We start from the raw sequence: 15,471 nt of genomic DNA, 5'->3' as shown, positions 1-15,471 counted from the left end.
GGGTGTGCACTTGCACACCCTAGCATATGAATGTCTTCGTCAATTTCAGCATCAATAGATAGAATAAGGATTTGTTGCTCAAATGTGTCTAAAATCAATGATAATGAAAAAAAATTAAAAAAATTTAATTTTTTAAATATATTTCAATTGTTTGTGACATGATATAAGGCATGCTATAAAAAAATATATCTTTATTCAAATAGATAGTACACACAAACAGGGTGGGTGGATGAAAACCCTATGCATTCCCAATTCTCATCTTCATGAAAACGAAAAACTCATCACACACTTGATATTGCACCATCCTATTCGTGCCGCTTTGATCGAGTATCACATCCCACTAGCCATTAATCAACTTTAATTTTTTCATATTTAACTAGTAGCATATTCGTGCATTCACATGGTCGTTTTATTTTAGTTATATGTAAATAAAAATAGTAAAATACAAAGGTATATAAAAGCTTAGGATCAAAACTTTGAAATGATAAATTGTTAAAATATCCAATTTGAAGTAATGAACAACATTGTATAGTCAACTATACAATTTATATAATAACAAGCTTAAAAAAAACCAAGAATGTAAATCTACAAAAATAACTTAAAAATAGGATTTGAGTTTTTCCCAATTCAATGCATTGGATTAGCAAACTATACAATAGATGGAAATACAAAATATAAAAAAATCAATAAAATAAGCATGATAAAATATTGTTTAGTATGTTCAAATTATCATTTTCCTTAAACAAATTTTACCTAACCATCATTATATTTATTTGGAAATTAAAGCAAACCTATATGCAATAATCTCTAGCATCAAGTTGCTGATAGCAATAACAACACTATATTGAAAAATTACCCTTTTTCTTTCACCAAATCCCGAAGGAAAAATACTATAATTGACTTAAACAAATGATAAGGTTTCTAGCTTCGAACCAATATATTATATATAAAAATAAACCCTAACGTTTTTTTTATCCAAAACATGGTTTTATTACCCATACACCGTGTTAACTCTTCACCTCTTCAAACACAAAACATTTAGAAGCTATTAGGTATAATGTTCATGAAGCTATGTGATTTCTGCCAAATATACAACTTTTAAAATTTTAATTTTAAAAATAATAATAAAAGATTTATTCACTAAAGTTTTCTCGGTTTTATAGTTGTACACACATGTGCCTTCCACCAATAGTACAATTTTTTTAATTTACATTTTTCAAAAATAATAATAATAATAAACATGTTGAAATTACAACTATACCCTTATAACTAATATTGTTAACAATAGAGTTTTAAAACATAAAGAACTTTTGTTCTTCATTAGATAAGAAATGAAGACAACAAGACAATATTTATCAAAACTTCAAATAGGAAAAGAGAGTTATAATACAAAATATATGAAGAAAATAAGAAATTTCTAATCATATGAGAAATGAAAACATATACTAATATACAATTGTATGTAAAACCCATTTGATATTGATAGCCTGCTTACCCAAATTATTTTACAGCCCATGATTGGAATTTTTGAATACTTAATTGAAATTAAAAACTACATAAATACAAAATTCATGGTCGCATCTACTTAGGGATCTCTCACATTAAGTTAAACTGGCCCACTCATTGTTTTGATTATTTGATAAGTTCCCCATTGATATAATACGTCATTTTTAGTTGGGTGCTTGTGATGCCAAAGTTGAAAGAAATAAAAAAGGAAAGAAGTTTGCAAACGAAACTATACTTTGAATATAGTCGCAATTTTAAATGTCGGTATTGATAATTAATTTTTCAAGACGTGGAGTGGAAAGAAATACATAAGCGACATAAAAATCAAATTCAAGATATTTGGATCTTCATAATTTCCTTTGGCCATGATAAATTTGGGAATAACACAGACACATAAGGTAGGGGAAAATATATAGCGAGCAAATTACTATACAAGTCAATCTGGAATTTGCGAAGAACACGGAAAAATTTAGTACAGGATAGTGCTGAAACATTATCTCCTATCATAATATTATGAGTTTATTGAAGAAAAAACAATTTATAAAATATACCAATTGCAGCCGAATAATGGAATCCAATTTCTCTATCTCTGTTTAAACATTGAAATTACAATATTTACATGATACCTAATTTGATGATATATCATTTTGATTTTCAGATGTTATGTAAAATGTACTCACCTGTCACCAATTCAATATATTGAATCATAAATTAATTATATTTTCAATTCAGTTTTTAAATTCAATCATAACTCAATTTGATTAAGCCAGTCAACTAACTATTTTAATTTCCCGTTCAATTTTAAATAAAAGAAAGAAAACTAATAAGAAGTTGGTATAATTAGTGATTGGAAAAAAGTTATACCATAACTATTATATAAAGTCAAAAGACTTAAGATAATTAATTTATCGTCTAAAAAATAGTAATAAGAAAGAACATTACAATATGAATTTAAAATGTATGCTATGTCACCGTAAAGTTTTTTACACTATTGACACATTATTCATCATTAATTTATATTACTTTTTGTTGTTTGCGTAGCTCGCAACAATTCTAATAGTACGAGATAATCTTTACTGATCGAGTCACGATCAGGTCGCTCTCTTTAAGACTTTTCATGATACTGCTAAAATTATGCAAGCAGACTATCAATCATGTCGTCCTCAGTATAGAACAGCCCAGTTCTCTGTTATACGATTTCTTACTGCACTGTAAGAATCATTCTCGAATACACCCACAATACTGACTACCAGTGTCAGTTCTCGAATTTTCACAGTATGGCTACCCATGCCAATTCTTTACTCACAATACTGACTACTAGTGTCAGTTCTCGAAATCTCACTTTGGTTGTCTGTGTCAATTCTTAAGTGTCACAGAAAGAAAGGGGGAGAAGGTTGCCGGAAATGCGTCGGCTGAGTATTATGGGGGAGAAAGAAAGGTTGAGAGGAAACGCCTTCAACTTGAGGTGCGAGTTCTAATAAGGGGAGGAGAGCTCTATTTATAGCGTGAGGCCTCCAACGAATCCTCCACCCGACAGCCCAAAATGTGGCCCAATCTCAAACGATCACATGATCCGACGGATGGAAACACTCTCACGCGGATCACCCGAGATCTTCTTCTCTCACTCTTCCACCGTGTGGACTAAGTCTCACACGTGTGGTATGCATGTGTTGACTTGGTCAACACACGGTCCAAGCCCAAAAAGGACCCAAAATAAAATAAAAAATTTATTTAAAAAGAATGTTGGGCCTAAAATTTCATAGGAAGCGACCCTCACTTCCATATTCTCACATATGTGAGTCTATCAAGAGTGCTCTTGTAGCCTAGCTACTCCACTCTTATTGGAGTATAGATCTCATTAAGAGTTTAACTCATCCTTACATATGTTGTAGGAACCATGCTTCTCATAACTTTATAGCATGTCCATTCTTATATCACTTCACAAATTGTTTTACCCATTGAACCTATTTCTTGGGATCTCCAGTCAGTTAGGTCGGGTTACCATCATGAGTGATCCTCGTTCTAAGGGCAATAGTCTCATACTCTTAGAAGTATTTTGGACTTTCTCTCTAGCTAGACTTTTCATCAAAGGATCTTCTAAGTTATTCTCAGTGCGTACATAATCCACTCTAACAGCTTCTGTAGAGAGTAACTCTCTAATGGTGTTGCGCGTACGACGAATTTGTCGCTTCTTACTGTTATAAAAGCGGTTCTCAATTTTTGCAATAGACGCGGTACTATCACAATGGATCAACACAGTTGGAATCGTTTTTTCCCATAAGGGAATCTCTGCAAGCAAGCTTCTCAGCCAACTTGCTTCTTCACTAGCTATTGCTAGTGCTATCATCTCATCTTCCATAGTGGATTGAGCCAAAATAGTCTGTTTCTTTGACTTCCAAGAAACATCCCCACCAGCTATGTTAAATATATTGCCACTGGTTGCTTTGGAATCATCTGTCAATCAACATCGTTGAATCCTTCTAGAACAGCTGGAAACCATCGGTAATGTAATCCAAGGTTCATTGTTCTCTTAAGGTATCTCATTACCCTTTTTATAGCATACCAATGCTCCGTACTAGGTCCACTAGTAAACATACATAATAATCCCACAACATAGGCAATGCTAGATCTAGTGCAATCAGTGGCGTACCGAAGACTTCCAATGATGCTAGCATACTCAGCTTGTCTTACACCTTCACTAGTGTTCTTAAAAAGTTTTACACTTGGATCATATGGTGTGCTAGCAGATTTACAGTTAAAGTATTTATATTTCTTTAAGATCTTTTCCACATAGTGAGATTGATTCGAAGAAATTCTTTCTTTTGACCTAGTAATTTTTATACTAATGATTACACTTGTCTCTTTCATATCAAAGTTGTTACACAACAATGATTTCATGTTATTCACAACATGAATGTTGGAACCAAATATGAGTAGGTCATCTACATAGACACATACGATAGTGCAACTGTCATTTTCTGATTTGTAATAAATGCATTTGTCACATTCATTCACCTTAAACTCATTCGAGACCATTAAGTTATTAAACTTTTCATGCCATTGTTTATGTGCTTGCTTGAGACCATATGACGACTTATCTAACTTGCGAATCTTATTTTTTTGCCCATGTATTACAAAACCTTGAGGTTGTTCCATATAGATTTCTTCTTCCAAATCACCATTTAAAAAGGCAGTCTTAACATCCATTTGATGTACGAATAAATTATATATCACGACGATCGATATTAGTACTCTAATGGATGTTATTCTAGTAACAGGTGAAAATGTATCGAAGAAATCTACATTTTCTCTTTGTCTGAGACTCTTAGCTACAAAGCGAGCCTTGTATTTATCCATTGTGCCATCAGGTTTCAGTTTCTTTTTCAATACCCACTTACAACCAATAGGTTTGCAGTCAGGAGGCAAGTCAGCTAAATGTCAGGTCTTGTTAGACTCTAGAGAATCCATTTCATCATTTATGGCTTCTTGCCATAAATCAACATCCAAAGAAGTCAAAGCTTCTTAGAGTGTTGATGGATCCTCTTCCAATGTTTAAACTATATAATTTGGTCCATACTCTCTAGCAGTCCTTGCTCTCTTACTTCTTCTAGGTTCTATTTTTAACTCATCGTTAGTACCATTATTGCTAATCACATGTATGTGACTAGTTGTTGTGCCCCCACTATTCCTCATTTTAAAAGGGAATTTCATCTCATTGAAGTCAGCATCGTTAGACACAATGATCACTTTTGCGTTAAGGTCATAAAACTTGTACACCTTGTTGTTTACAACATACCCAATGAATACACATTCATAGGCTCTACTTGTGAGTTTAACTCTCTTGGGGTCTGGTATCCGGACATAAGCCAGACAACCCTAAGTTCTCAAATAAGACAAGTTTGGTTGCCTATTCTTAATAATTTCATATGAGAAAATTTTGCTTTTAGTCTTGGGGACTCTATTTAGCACATAATATACAGTTAACAAAATTTCACACCACCAAGAGGGTGATGCACCAGAACATTACATAATAGCTACAACTAATTCAGTTAAAGTTCTATTCTTTCTTTCAGCTTTACCCTTCATTTCAGGTGAATATGGTGAGTTATTTCATGAATAATATCATTTAATTTATAAAAATTATTAAACATGTTACAGTCATACTCAGTGCCTCTATCACTTCTGAGTTTCTTTATTTTCTTTTTGAGTTGATTTTCACTTTCAGTTACATATAACTTAAACATGTCAAGTGCTTCACTTTTATTTTTCATAAGAAATACATAAGTAAAATTAGAACAGTCATCAATAAAAGTGATAAAATAATGTTTGTCATTTCTAGTTAACGTTCCATCTAATTCACATATATATGAGTGTATTAAATCTAAAGGCTCAGATTCTCGCATAACTGATTTATGTGATTTTTTTGAAATTTTTGCTTGACTGCATGATTCATAAATTTCAAAATCATTTTTAGATAACTTTGGAATTAAACCTAAGCTACTCAAATTTGAAATTGCAAGTTTATTAATATGACAAAGTCTAGAATGACAAATATTAAAGTCAAACAACATGCAAACAAAATTAGAAATTTTATTAATAGAAACATCAACATTTAATTTAAACATGCCATCAGTGACGTACCCTTTCCCAACAAATACCTCATTCCTAGTAAGAGTATACACGTCTGCTCCTATGGTTTGGGTAAAATCAACCTTATTAAGAAGAAAACTAGAAACTAGAAACTAGATTCTTTCTCATATCTAGAGTGTGCATCACATCTTTGAGAATCAGAGTATTCCCATATGTAAACTTCAGCTCCACATCACCAATTTCAGCAACAATAGTGGTGTGGGAGTCACCCAACAACACCTTCTGATCATCAGCATCCATGTATGTTTTAAACATAGCACATTCATAGCAGACATGGCGGTATGCGCCAGTATCTACACACCACCCATCAGTTCCTCCAACCATAGTGACCTCAGATAGTACAGCCACAAATGGTTCATCAACCATGTTGGCCGGTGGAGGACGATCCATAAGTTTATTTATGCACTTGCGTGCCATATGACCTGGCTTCCCACATTTGAGACAGATGAACAGGTTGCCACAGTCCGTCTTAGCGTGCGGCTTAGCGTATTGGACCTTTTGGGGTTCCAATTCTTGTTTTGACTGATGTTCTTAGCCTTATTTCCACTACGATTCTGATTCTTGAATTTAGTTCCATAAGGCTTCAGAATCACACCTGATAATTTCTTTTTAGTGCTATTATTGGAGACAATCAACAGATCATCTTTCTAATCTTGCTTACGAACCTCTTCTTCAATACGAAGACGAATGATCAGAGATTCCAAAGAGATTTCTTTGGTCTTATGCCTCAGAAGGTTTTTGAAGTCCTTTCAACTTTGAGACAACTTGTAAATTATGACAACCACTTGAAATTGCTCATCTAGGGGCATACCCTCAGAAATAATCTCATGAGCAATTTTCTAAATCTTGTGGGACTGAGACTCTGCTGATTTATCATCAATCATCTGATACTTGAGGTAGCGGCTAACAACATATTTCTTAGTCTCAGCTTCCTCAGTATCATATTTTTTTATCAAATGCATACCAAATTAATTTGGCAGACTTGTATGAGTTGTAGTAATCATAGAGATCATTAGATAACCCATTAAGAATGAAGTTCTTACATAAGTAATCACTTTCATTCTAGAGAGCTATTTCAATAGCCAGTTTATCCCTTTCATCTTTTTCAGCCTCATCCGACACCATTGGGATATCGGTTTTGAGAACGTGGGCAACCTTTCTCATAGTGAGGAAAAATTATATCTTATGTTACCAACATTTGAAATTTGTCTCGTCAAACCGAAATGGCTTGTTCAAATCATAGTTGTTCGGTCCAGTAATATTATCTACGAATGTCATTGTAGTTGAAACGTCTTAAAATTGTTGTTTGTGTAGCTCGCAACATTTCTAATAGCATGAGATAATCTTTATTGGCTGAGTCACGACTAGGTCGCTCTCTTTAAGACGTTTCGTAGTACTGTTAAAATTGTGGAAGCAGACTATCAACCACGCCGTCCCCAAGATAAAACAGTCAGTTCTCTGTTATACGATTTCTTACTGCACTATAAGAATCATTCTCGAATACACCCACAATACTGACTACTAGTGTCAGTTCTCGAATTCTCACAATATGACTAACTATGTCAATTCTTTACCCATAATACTGACTACCAATATCAGTTCTCGAAATCCCACTTTGGCTGCCTATGACAACTTAAGTGCCGCAGAAAGAAAGGGGGAGAAGGTTGTCGGAAATGCGTCGGTGGAGTATTAGTGGGGAGAAAGAAAAGTTGAGAGGAAACACCTTCAACTTAATGTGTGAGTTCTAATGAGGGAAGGAGACCTCTATTTATAGTGTGAGGCCTCCAACGGATCCTCCATCCGACGACCCAAAATGTGGCCCAATCTCAAACGGTCACATGATCTGACGGTTGGAAACGTTCTTCACGTGAATCACTTGAGTTCTTCTCCTCCCACTCTTCAACTGTGTGGACTAAGTCTTACACGTGTGGTATGCGTGTATTGACTTGGTCAACGCACGGTCTAAACCCAAAAATGGGTCTAAAATAAAATAAAAAAATTATTTAAAAAGAATGTTGGGCCCAAGCCCGAACCGAGCCGGCCGGACAGCAGCAGCGGAGGAGGTGATGGTGCACACGCGTGTGTGTGGATGGATTTTATTTGTGTGAGTTCTCACCCACTCATAAAACCCATTGTACCCCTTGGAGCACACCCCAATGATGAAACTTAAGGCTTATAAAGCCTTCAAACTTCCCTCCTCCAAGGAATGTGAGACTAGTGAGTTTTTTCATTTCACAAACTCAAAAGTCACCAAAAATGGCCTCATTAATGTGCATTAAACCATTTCAAAAACTCATCATTTTTAACAAATTTTAACACTTTTATTTGAGAGTCAATGGTGATTAATATATGAATGACGAATGATTTGCTGATAGTATAAAAAACACTTACAATATTGGTATATACCTATTAAATCCTTACAATATCGCATATCCACATCTTTATTCGTGTGAGAGTTAGCACTATTTATTAGAAGCATAAATAGCCTCTTCAATCTTTAGATTTTAATAATTTAAAAAAAAAGTAATTAGCAATGATATGATTTTTATTGGTTCTTTCCAAATACTCCTACTTGTGAGACCTTCTCCGGTTATAGAGAGAATTGATTTTTTCATTTTTATTTTATGAGTAAAAGTGTAATCTCGTTCTAAATAAAAATATATAAATGTTACCTTATATTATTTTTTCTTTGTTTTTCATAACAATTCTCTCTCTATTATGAAAAAGAGTCTCTCGCATTTGAATGAACAACTAACTTATGTTTGCCACTCGTTCCCAAGAGTCGAACAAGTGTCAATGATTTCCAATTGTTACACCAACTCTCTAGTTTTATAAAAAAGAAACAAATTTTATTGTTGAATGAAACAAAAAATGTTCTATCCTAGTATTAGGATCGACCAACCAACCAATAATCATCTGATCTGGGTTTACATGTGTTCTTTACAGTTAAGAGTGGATGATCGAAAGCTGAGGATGGATGGTCTGTAGAGTATGTTCGGCAGAATGTAGGAGATTAGGTGACTTGGTCGGATTATCGTCTGGACCTGTTGAGGGAGGTACCTGAAAAGGTTCTCCGACGATTAAATCATTGAAGTATTATAGAGAGATAATGAGAGTAAATAAAAGAAAAGTTAGAGCAATAAGTGTAGCAATAAATAAGGGAATGAGAATTAATTATACTCCGTGTATGATCCCCTATTTATAAAGCTTAGGGAATGCTAAGATGACATCTGGTCATTGGTCAGCATCTAACGGGCATAAAGAACATACTCAAGTCATCCTTTCTTGTCCTATAAATTTAATCCTCTTGTCGAATTATCAGGGACAGGCAGAATGTGCAAGCAGCGTAGTATGCGAACATTAAATGGTGGGTCGGAGATGTTAATATTGTATCAGGAGCATTTATAGCTTCTGTTACAAGTGGGTCCACTTGAGGTGGACATTAGGGATTAGGTGGGATAATGAATGTTATGCTCATGACGGATAGATAATTGTCTGGTTATGACCGGGATAGAACAACATGAATTGATTATCAGGATGACTGATATAAAAAAAAAGACAATAATAATAAAATATAATTATCACGCAAATATATATTATGACTTTTAAGCCTTTTAATTTTATCTATTACACTTCAAAAAACCAACTTGCACACTAAGCACATGAAAAAAAATAATTTTCTTAAAATATCTCCAATGGAATATATAGAGTAACACAGTTTTAGATAACTAAAGACATACAAACTTGCACATACTTTTTGGTAATGTATGAATGGTTTCCAGTACTTATATATTTGACCTATGACCCCATTACTTTAATTAACGAATAATTTCTTTTACCTACCTAATAAAAATAGAATTGTATATTTTTTATGAATAATAATCCTATAATTGAAAATTTGAAATTGATTTTTTAGTTATTATATAAATTAAAAAACAAATAACACAATTAAATTTGTATAAGTTTGATTGATAAAACTAGCTCGTAATTTTGTAGGTAGGTTATTAAATTAAATATGTTTTATAAATTTAGCATTCAAACTAGTTGAAATTTAAAATATGACTAAAAAATAATAATATATTTTTAGTTAGGGATAACTAATATAATTTTTAAATATTGTGAATAGGAAAATTAATAGACAAATTATTAAAAACTTCATTTTTATTTTCTAAATATTACTTTAAGTTGTTCTTTGAAAAGTAATTTTCATTCTATTTTTATTTATTGATTGACTCTAATAATTTATTAACTAATTTAAAATACTACAACATGCCTGAAAAAGAAAATAATAGAAGCACGCATTCAGGAAGAGTACTGTAATACAACTTAGGATAACACTGTATGATCGGAGGAACAAGTATTTTTTTTATGAGGCATTACAGAATACGAAAGATATTTTGAAAATAGAATTATTGTGTTGCTGGGGCAACAATAATGGCAAACACTTTTTTAGGCCAATTCTTATTTTTAAACAACACGAATTGTAAAATAAATTTTTTATGTTTATTATTATAAAAAAAATGTAGGACTCAAAGGTAGAAAAGAGGAGATAGAAATTAATTGTTATTATAAAATACAATTGGGATAGAAGTAGAAATAAAAATTATATTTTTTATGATAAATTTAAGTACTAGCCAGGTAAAGTTTTATATATTGTTAGCATATTATTTATCATTCATTTTTAGTCATTGTTGACTCTTCAAAAAATATAATACAAATTAATATGATAATTAACTATATATAGGTCTATATACTGACCATATATAAATATTACACTCATTTTTTATTATAGAGAAAACTAAATATTATTAATTTTACATGAATGTATAATATAATTTAGAGAATAAAATGATCACTTATTTCAAGATATAAGTTATATTTTTCTGCCACTACAATTATAAAATTTATTCTATTTTTTTAATTTTATAAAAATAATTAAATAAAACCAATATCATAATTAAAATAAATAATACTTTATTGTACGTTGTTATTTTAAATGTGAAGGAATGGTCCCGGTCTCCCGGATCACACAATAACCCATAGAAAAGGGATGAACCTAGAAGGGCCACGTGGTCTTATCCGCTACCGAATGCATTAACAACTTGCAGAACACACCATCCAATACCGTAGCACCACGTGTCGATATCCCATTAGCCAAAACCCACTCATCAAACTCTATTAAATTCTAACCCATTCCTAACTCCAAAATATCTCCAATCCATCATCTCCATCTACTCCACTTGACTTTCCCAAATGGGTCGTCACACACTCTTATCTCTCCTCCTCTTCGCCGCCGTAGCAACCGCCGCAACCTCCGTTCAAATCACCGACAACGATGACCTCTTGATCCGTCAAGTGATCGACGCGGATGACTTGCTTAACGCGGAGCACCACTTCACCAACTTCAAATCCAAGTTTAGTAAAACCTACGCAACGGAAGAAGAGCATAACTATCGTTTCGGTGTTTTCAAGTCTAACTTGCGCAGAGCCAACAAGCATGCGAAACTCGACCCTTCCGCTGTTCACGGTGTCACTAAATTCTCCGATCTTACTCCGAAGGAGTTCCGCCGCCAGTTCCTTGGACTTAATCGCCGTCTCCGATTACCGGTTGATGCTCATAAGGCTCCGATTCTACCTACAAACAACCTTCCTGGTGATTTTGACTGGCGTGATAAGGGAGCTGTCACTGGCGTCAAGGACCAGGCATGTTCTTAAGTTTTTAATCATTTTCTATAAAAAAAAAATATTTCTAAAACAAAACAGTATGTATATCGTAATTTTGTTGATTATCTCATGGTATGAGAATATATTTTATTCCCTTTATAAATTAAGAATAGAGGAAACTATGTTTTTATGGTTTTAGTCTATGAAGTTATAAGCATCCATTAAATTTGATTTTAGAAATCTATCTTACTAACCTTTAAAACTATTAAGAGTCATTGATGTTAGTTCGTTTGTTTTTTTAGAAGTATTTAGATTGAAGTGGTTAGGAAGATGGGTATTTATAAATTAACTTTATAACTAAAAGTATAATTTTATGGAATTAGAAACCTATTATAGTCTTTAAAATTATAAACATCAATCATATAAGATCGTCTCGTTCCAAAAGTTATAATTTTGAAGTCAACTGTGTTTTTAGATTGAGAAACGTTAATAAGTGACTTAAGGCTTGGTTTATCTTGAAAATTTGTGTAATTAATATTTTGAAAGTCAATAGTCTTGAATTTCCAAAACCGACTTTTCCTAATTACATTTTTTAATACATAACTATATACATATTTGAAGGAAATTTGGCAACAATAATTTCAATTTTAAGAGGGCGTTTGATTTAGACTATTTTTTTAGGGGAAAAGGTGTTTAACAACAACACTAGTTGTATGGGATGCAAAACACAATTTTAAGCTGGTTTTTGAATATTAAGATTAAGATTGTAGTCTGATCAATGGATCATTTTTGAATCTGAACCAAACACAATGTTTTGATAATTTTCTAAAATTACGTGTTAATACATTTTTTACTCTTCATAATAGTTATTCATTGATGATTTTATTTGTATTATTAAAATTTATTTTTTGATGACCAGGGCTCGTGTGGTTCATGCTGGTCATTTAGTACCACAGGTGCCTTGGAAGGAGCTAACTTTCTTGCAACAGGCAAGCTAGAGACCCTTAGCGAGCAGCAGCTTGTGGATTGTGATCATCTGGTTAGTTTGAAGTGGAAATTATTTCATTTACACTTAAAACCAATGTTTCAAAAAGATAATATGGGTATTATAGTTCAATTGAAGACAAAACAGTTATTAGAAATAATCTAAATCGAAGTATGAGATTGGTCACTGTCTGTCATATACTATAATCTTCAAACATTTTTTGAGCCTAAATCATTAAACCAAGAACTGACACTAACCAATTATGAGATGTATCATTTTGTAGTGCAGAAAGCCAGAAATAATGTAATCGTTTTCAAGGTTGACTTTAAGATTCTTTCAAGTTGTAATAAAGTTGCTTTGCACGGTTAGCGACATAATTTGATCATGGTTATGATATGTTATTGCATAATGAAGACTTGATGTTCCCAATGCTTCCCTTTTTTGTGAAATTAACCATAAGCCTCCTAGGAATGTAGTGAAATTAATCATCATTATATGTTAGAGGCTTAGAGCATTTATAGATATCGTTATGAATTAACAGCCATTGCTTTTACAGTGTGATCCTGAAGAAGGTGGAGCATGTGACGCAGGTTGTAATGGTGGGTTGATGAACACTGCATTCGAGTACATACTTCAATCTGGGGGAGTACAACTCGAAAAGGACTATCCTTACACCGGACAGGATGGCAAATGCAAATTTGACAAAAGCAAAGTTGTTGCTTCAGTATCTAATTTCAGTGTGATTTCCCTTGATGAGGACCAAATTGCTGCAAATCTAGTGCAAAATGGCCCTCTTTCAGGTATCTAATTGCTAGTTCAGCTCTTTTTCTTAAAGATCGAAATTGATTAAGTTTCAAATTAGAGATAAACTGACTTTTGCTTTGCTTGGTACAGTTGCAATCAATGCTGCTTATATGCAAACATATATAGGTGGTGTCTCATGCCCATATATCTGTGGGAAGCATCAGGATCATGGTGTTCTTTTGGTGGGTTATGGCGCAGGCGAATATGCTCCCATTAGGTTGAAGAAGAAGCCCTTCTGGATCCTAAAGAATTCATGGGGGGAGAACTGGGGAGAGAATGGTTACTACAAGATCTGCAGGGTTCGGAATATATGTGGAGTAGATTCCATGGTCTCAACTGTAGCTGCTGCTATAAGTACATCCAACAATTAAATACAAGGTGCCTTATTGTTGTTGTGACACTACACTATTGGGATTCATGTAAATAACTAGTGAAGTGTTTCCTTTGTACTGGCAAAATTATATACAGGGCCAGGAAACTGCTATGCATATGTTATTTGTGTATTTAATTATGTATGCTTGTCAGCCCAGTTATCAATAGTTATGGCTGCTTAAGTAAGTGAATTGGAAAACCATTAGTTTAAGATATAAATTGCCTTCTAATATTTTGTATAGCATATATTGTGAAATATCTGTGTAAATTGACTGTGAAAACTTGCTGAAAATGATTCCTTACACTAGTGTAATAGCTAAGGTGAAAGAAAGTAGTAAACTAGGGAGATGAAGTAGCGGGTAGAGGAGATTAAGGATGATGAGGTAATAGACATAATGTTGTGTGGATAGAAGGAAATGTGTGGCTAATGGCTAACAAGATGGTGCAAAAATAGCATACTATTCTCAGTTGCATTAAAAAATACAAGATCCTTTACCACGTTGAACCCTTAGATTTGCTTCCCCAACTTGGGTAATGATAACTCTTTTCTCATTCTGTCCTACTAGTGTAATTCGTATGATGGGGTTAAGATCTGTTGATAGTAGTGTGGGCTGAAAAGCAGTTCATAAGAAACGATTGAAACTAGAGGATCAACAGGGTCTAACTAATAGATCTAGAAATTAAACAATGTCTAGAAAATGTTTTATGACAGGATTGAAGAACATCTCATAATGCTTGTAATAAATAGTCTACCTGAGCAAATCTGAGGAAAATTAAATTCATGACTTGGAAACAGTTATGCAAAAAACATTTTTTATTTATTTTCAGGACTTTTTTAAAACAATATTAATATTCGATGCTATATTTCCAACCGTAAGGGTAACACATCCCATGTTATAGTTGCTAGTTAGATCAGGCAATGGTTGGATTGTCACCATGGTCTTTCCTCTTGGAATGAACTTTTTTTACGGCTAGAATGACCAACAGACAAAAAACTTTTTTATTTTGTCAACCATTTTCATTTGAATAACTTGTAAAGAACTAAAGATCTCCCCCACAACTTGTTGTGAAACTCTCCTATGTCACGCCACAGAATTTTCAAAAATTTAAATTCTGCAATCATTTTGACTTCAATTTCTTAAGCAGAAGTTTTTGTATTTTCATATTTATTTTCTGTATACTAAATATTTAAGAATACATATTTTATTAACGAATAATAATACTATTTTAGTAATTTGTAAAAAAAATGTGTCTATTTTAATGAAAATAAAATAGGGCCAACTTTTATTATAAAAAAGAAATGTGTTAAAGCGAAAACATGTGTGAATGTTGCACCTTTCTACTCACCAAAACAACCCCTACAACCATTACCCTATATTCAACAATTACTCCTATCATTTACTAATAAGTGGTATCATAGCAAAGTTTAGTATTACAACATCTCCTATTGTTTCACACATGTAGTCTAATAATATCACCTATTGTTCCGT

At 33.0% G+C, this 15,471-nt stretch overlaps 1 protein-coding gene across 1 annotated transcript; it reads left to right on the top strand.

Annotated features, from left to right (window-relative positions):
- LOC109358491 (cysteine proteinase 15A-like) lies at nucleotides 11,352–14,213 on the top strand. The gene is made up of 4 exons (XM_019602748.1): nucleotides 11,352–11,859; nucleotides 12,740–12,859; nucleotides 13,362–13,605; nucleotides 13,700–14,213. Exons 1-4 carry the CDS (start codon nucleotides 11,410–11,412, stop codon nucleotides 13,978–13,980), a joined length of 1,095 nt encoding a protein of 364 aa, XP_019458293.1. The 5' UTR covers nucleotides 11,352–11,409; the 3' UTR covers nucleotides 13,981–14,213.

This window comes from Lupinus angustifolius, chromosome LG10 (genome assembly GCF_001865875.1).
Source record: "Lupinus angustifolius cultivar Tanjil chromosome LG10, LupAngTanjil_v1.0, whole genome shotgun sequence".
NCBI classification, from domain to species: Eukaryota; Viridiplantae; Streptophyta; class Magnoliopsida; order Fabales; family Fabaceae; genus Lupinus; species Lupinus angustifolius.
The sequence above is the reverse complement of the archived record's forward strand: the minus strand, read 5'-3'. Positions and strand labels throughout refer to the sequence as shown.

Excerpts from the sequence above, each read along its gene's own strand:
- LOC109358491 (XM_019602748.1), top strand. The coding sequence starts at position 11,410 with ATGGGTCGTCACACACTCTTATCTCTCCTCCTCTTCGCCGCCGTAGCA. Across the intron at positions 11,860-12,739 it reads TCACTGGCGTCAAGGACCAG|GGCTCGTGTGGTTCATGCTG; the intron begins GCATGTTCTTAA and ends TTTGATGACCAG. Across the intron at positions 12,860-13,361 it reads TTGTGGATTGTGATCATCTG|TGTGATCCTGAAGAAGGTGG; the intron begins GTTAGTTTGAAG and ends TTGCTTTTACAG.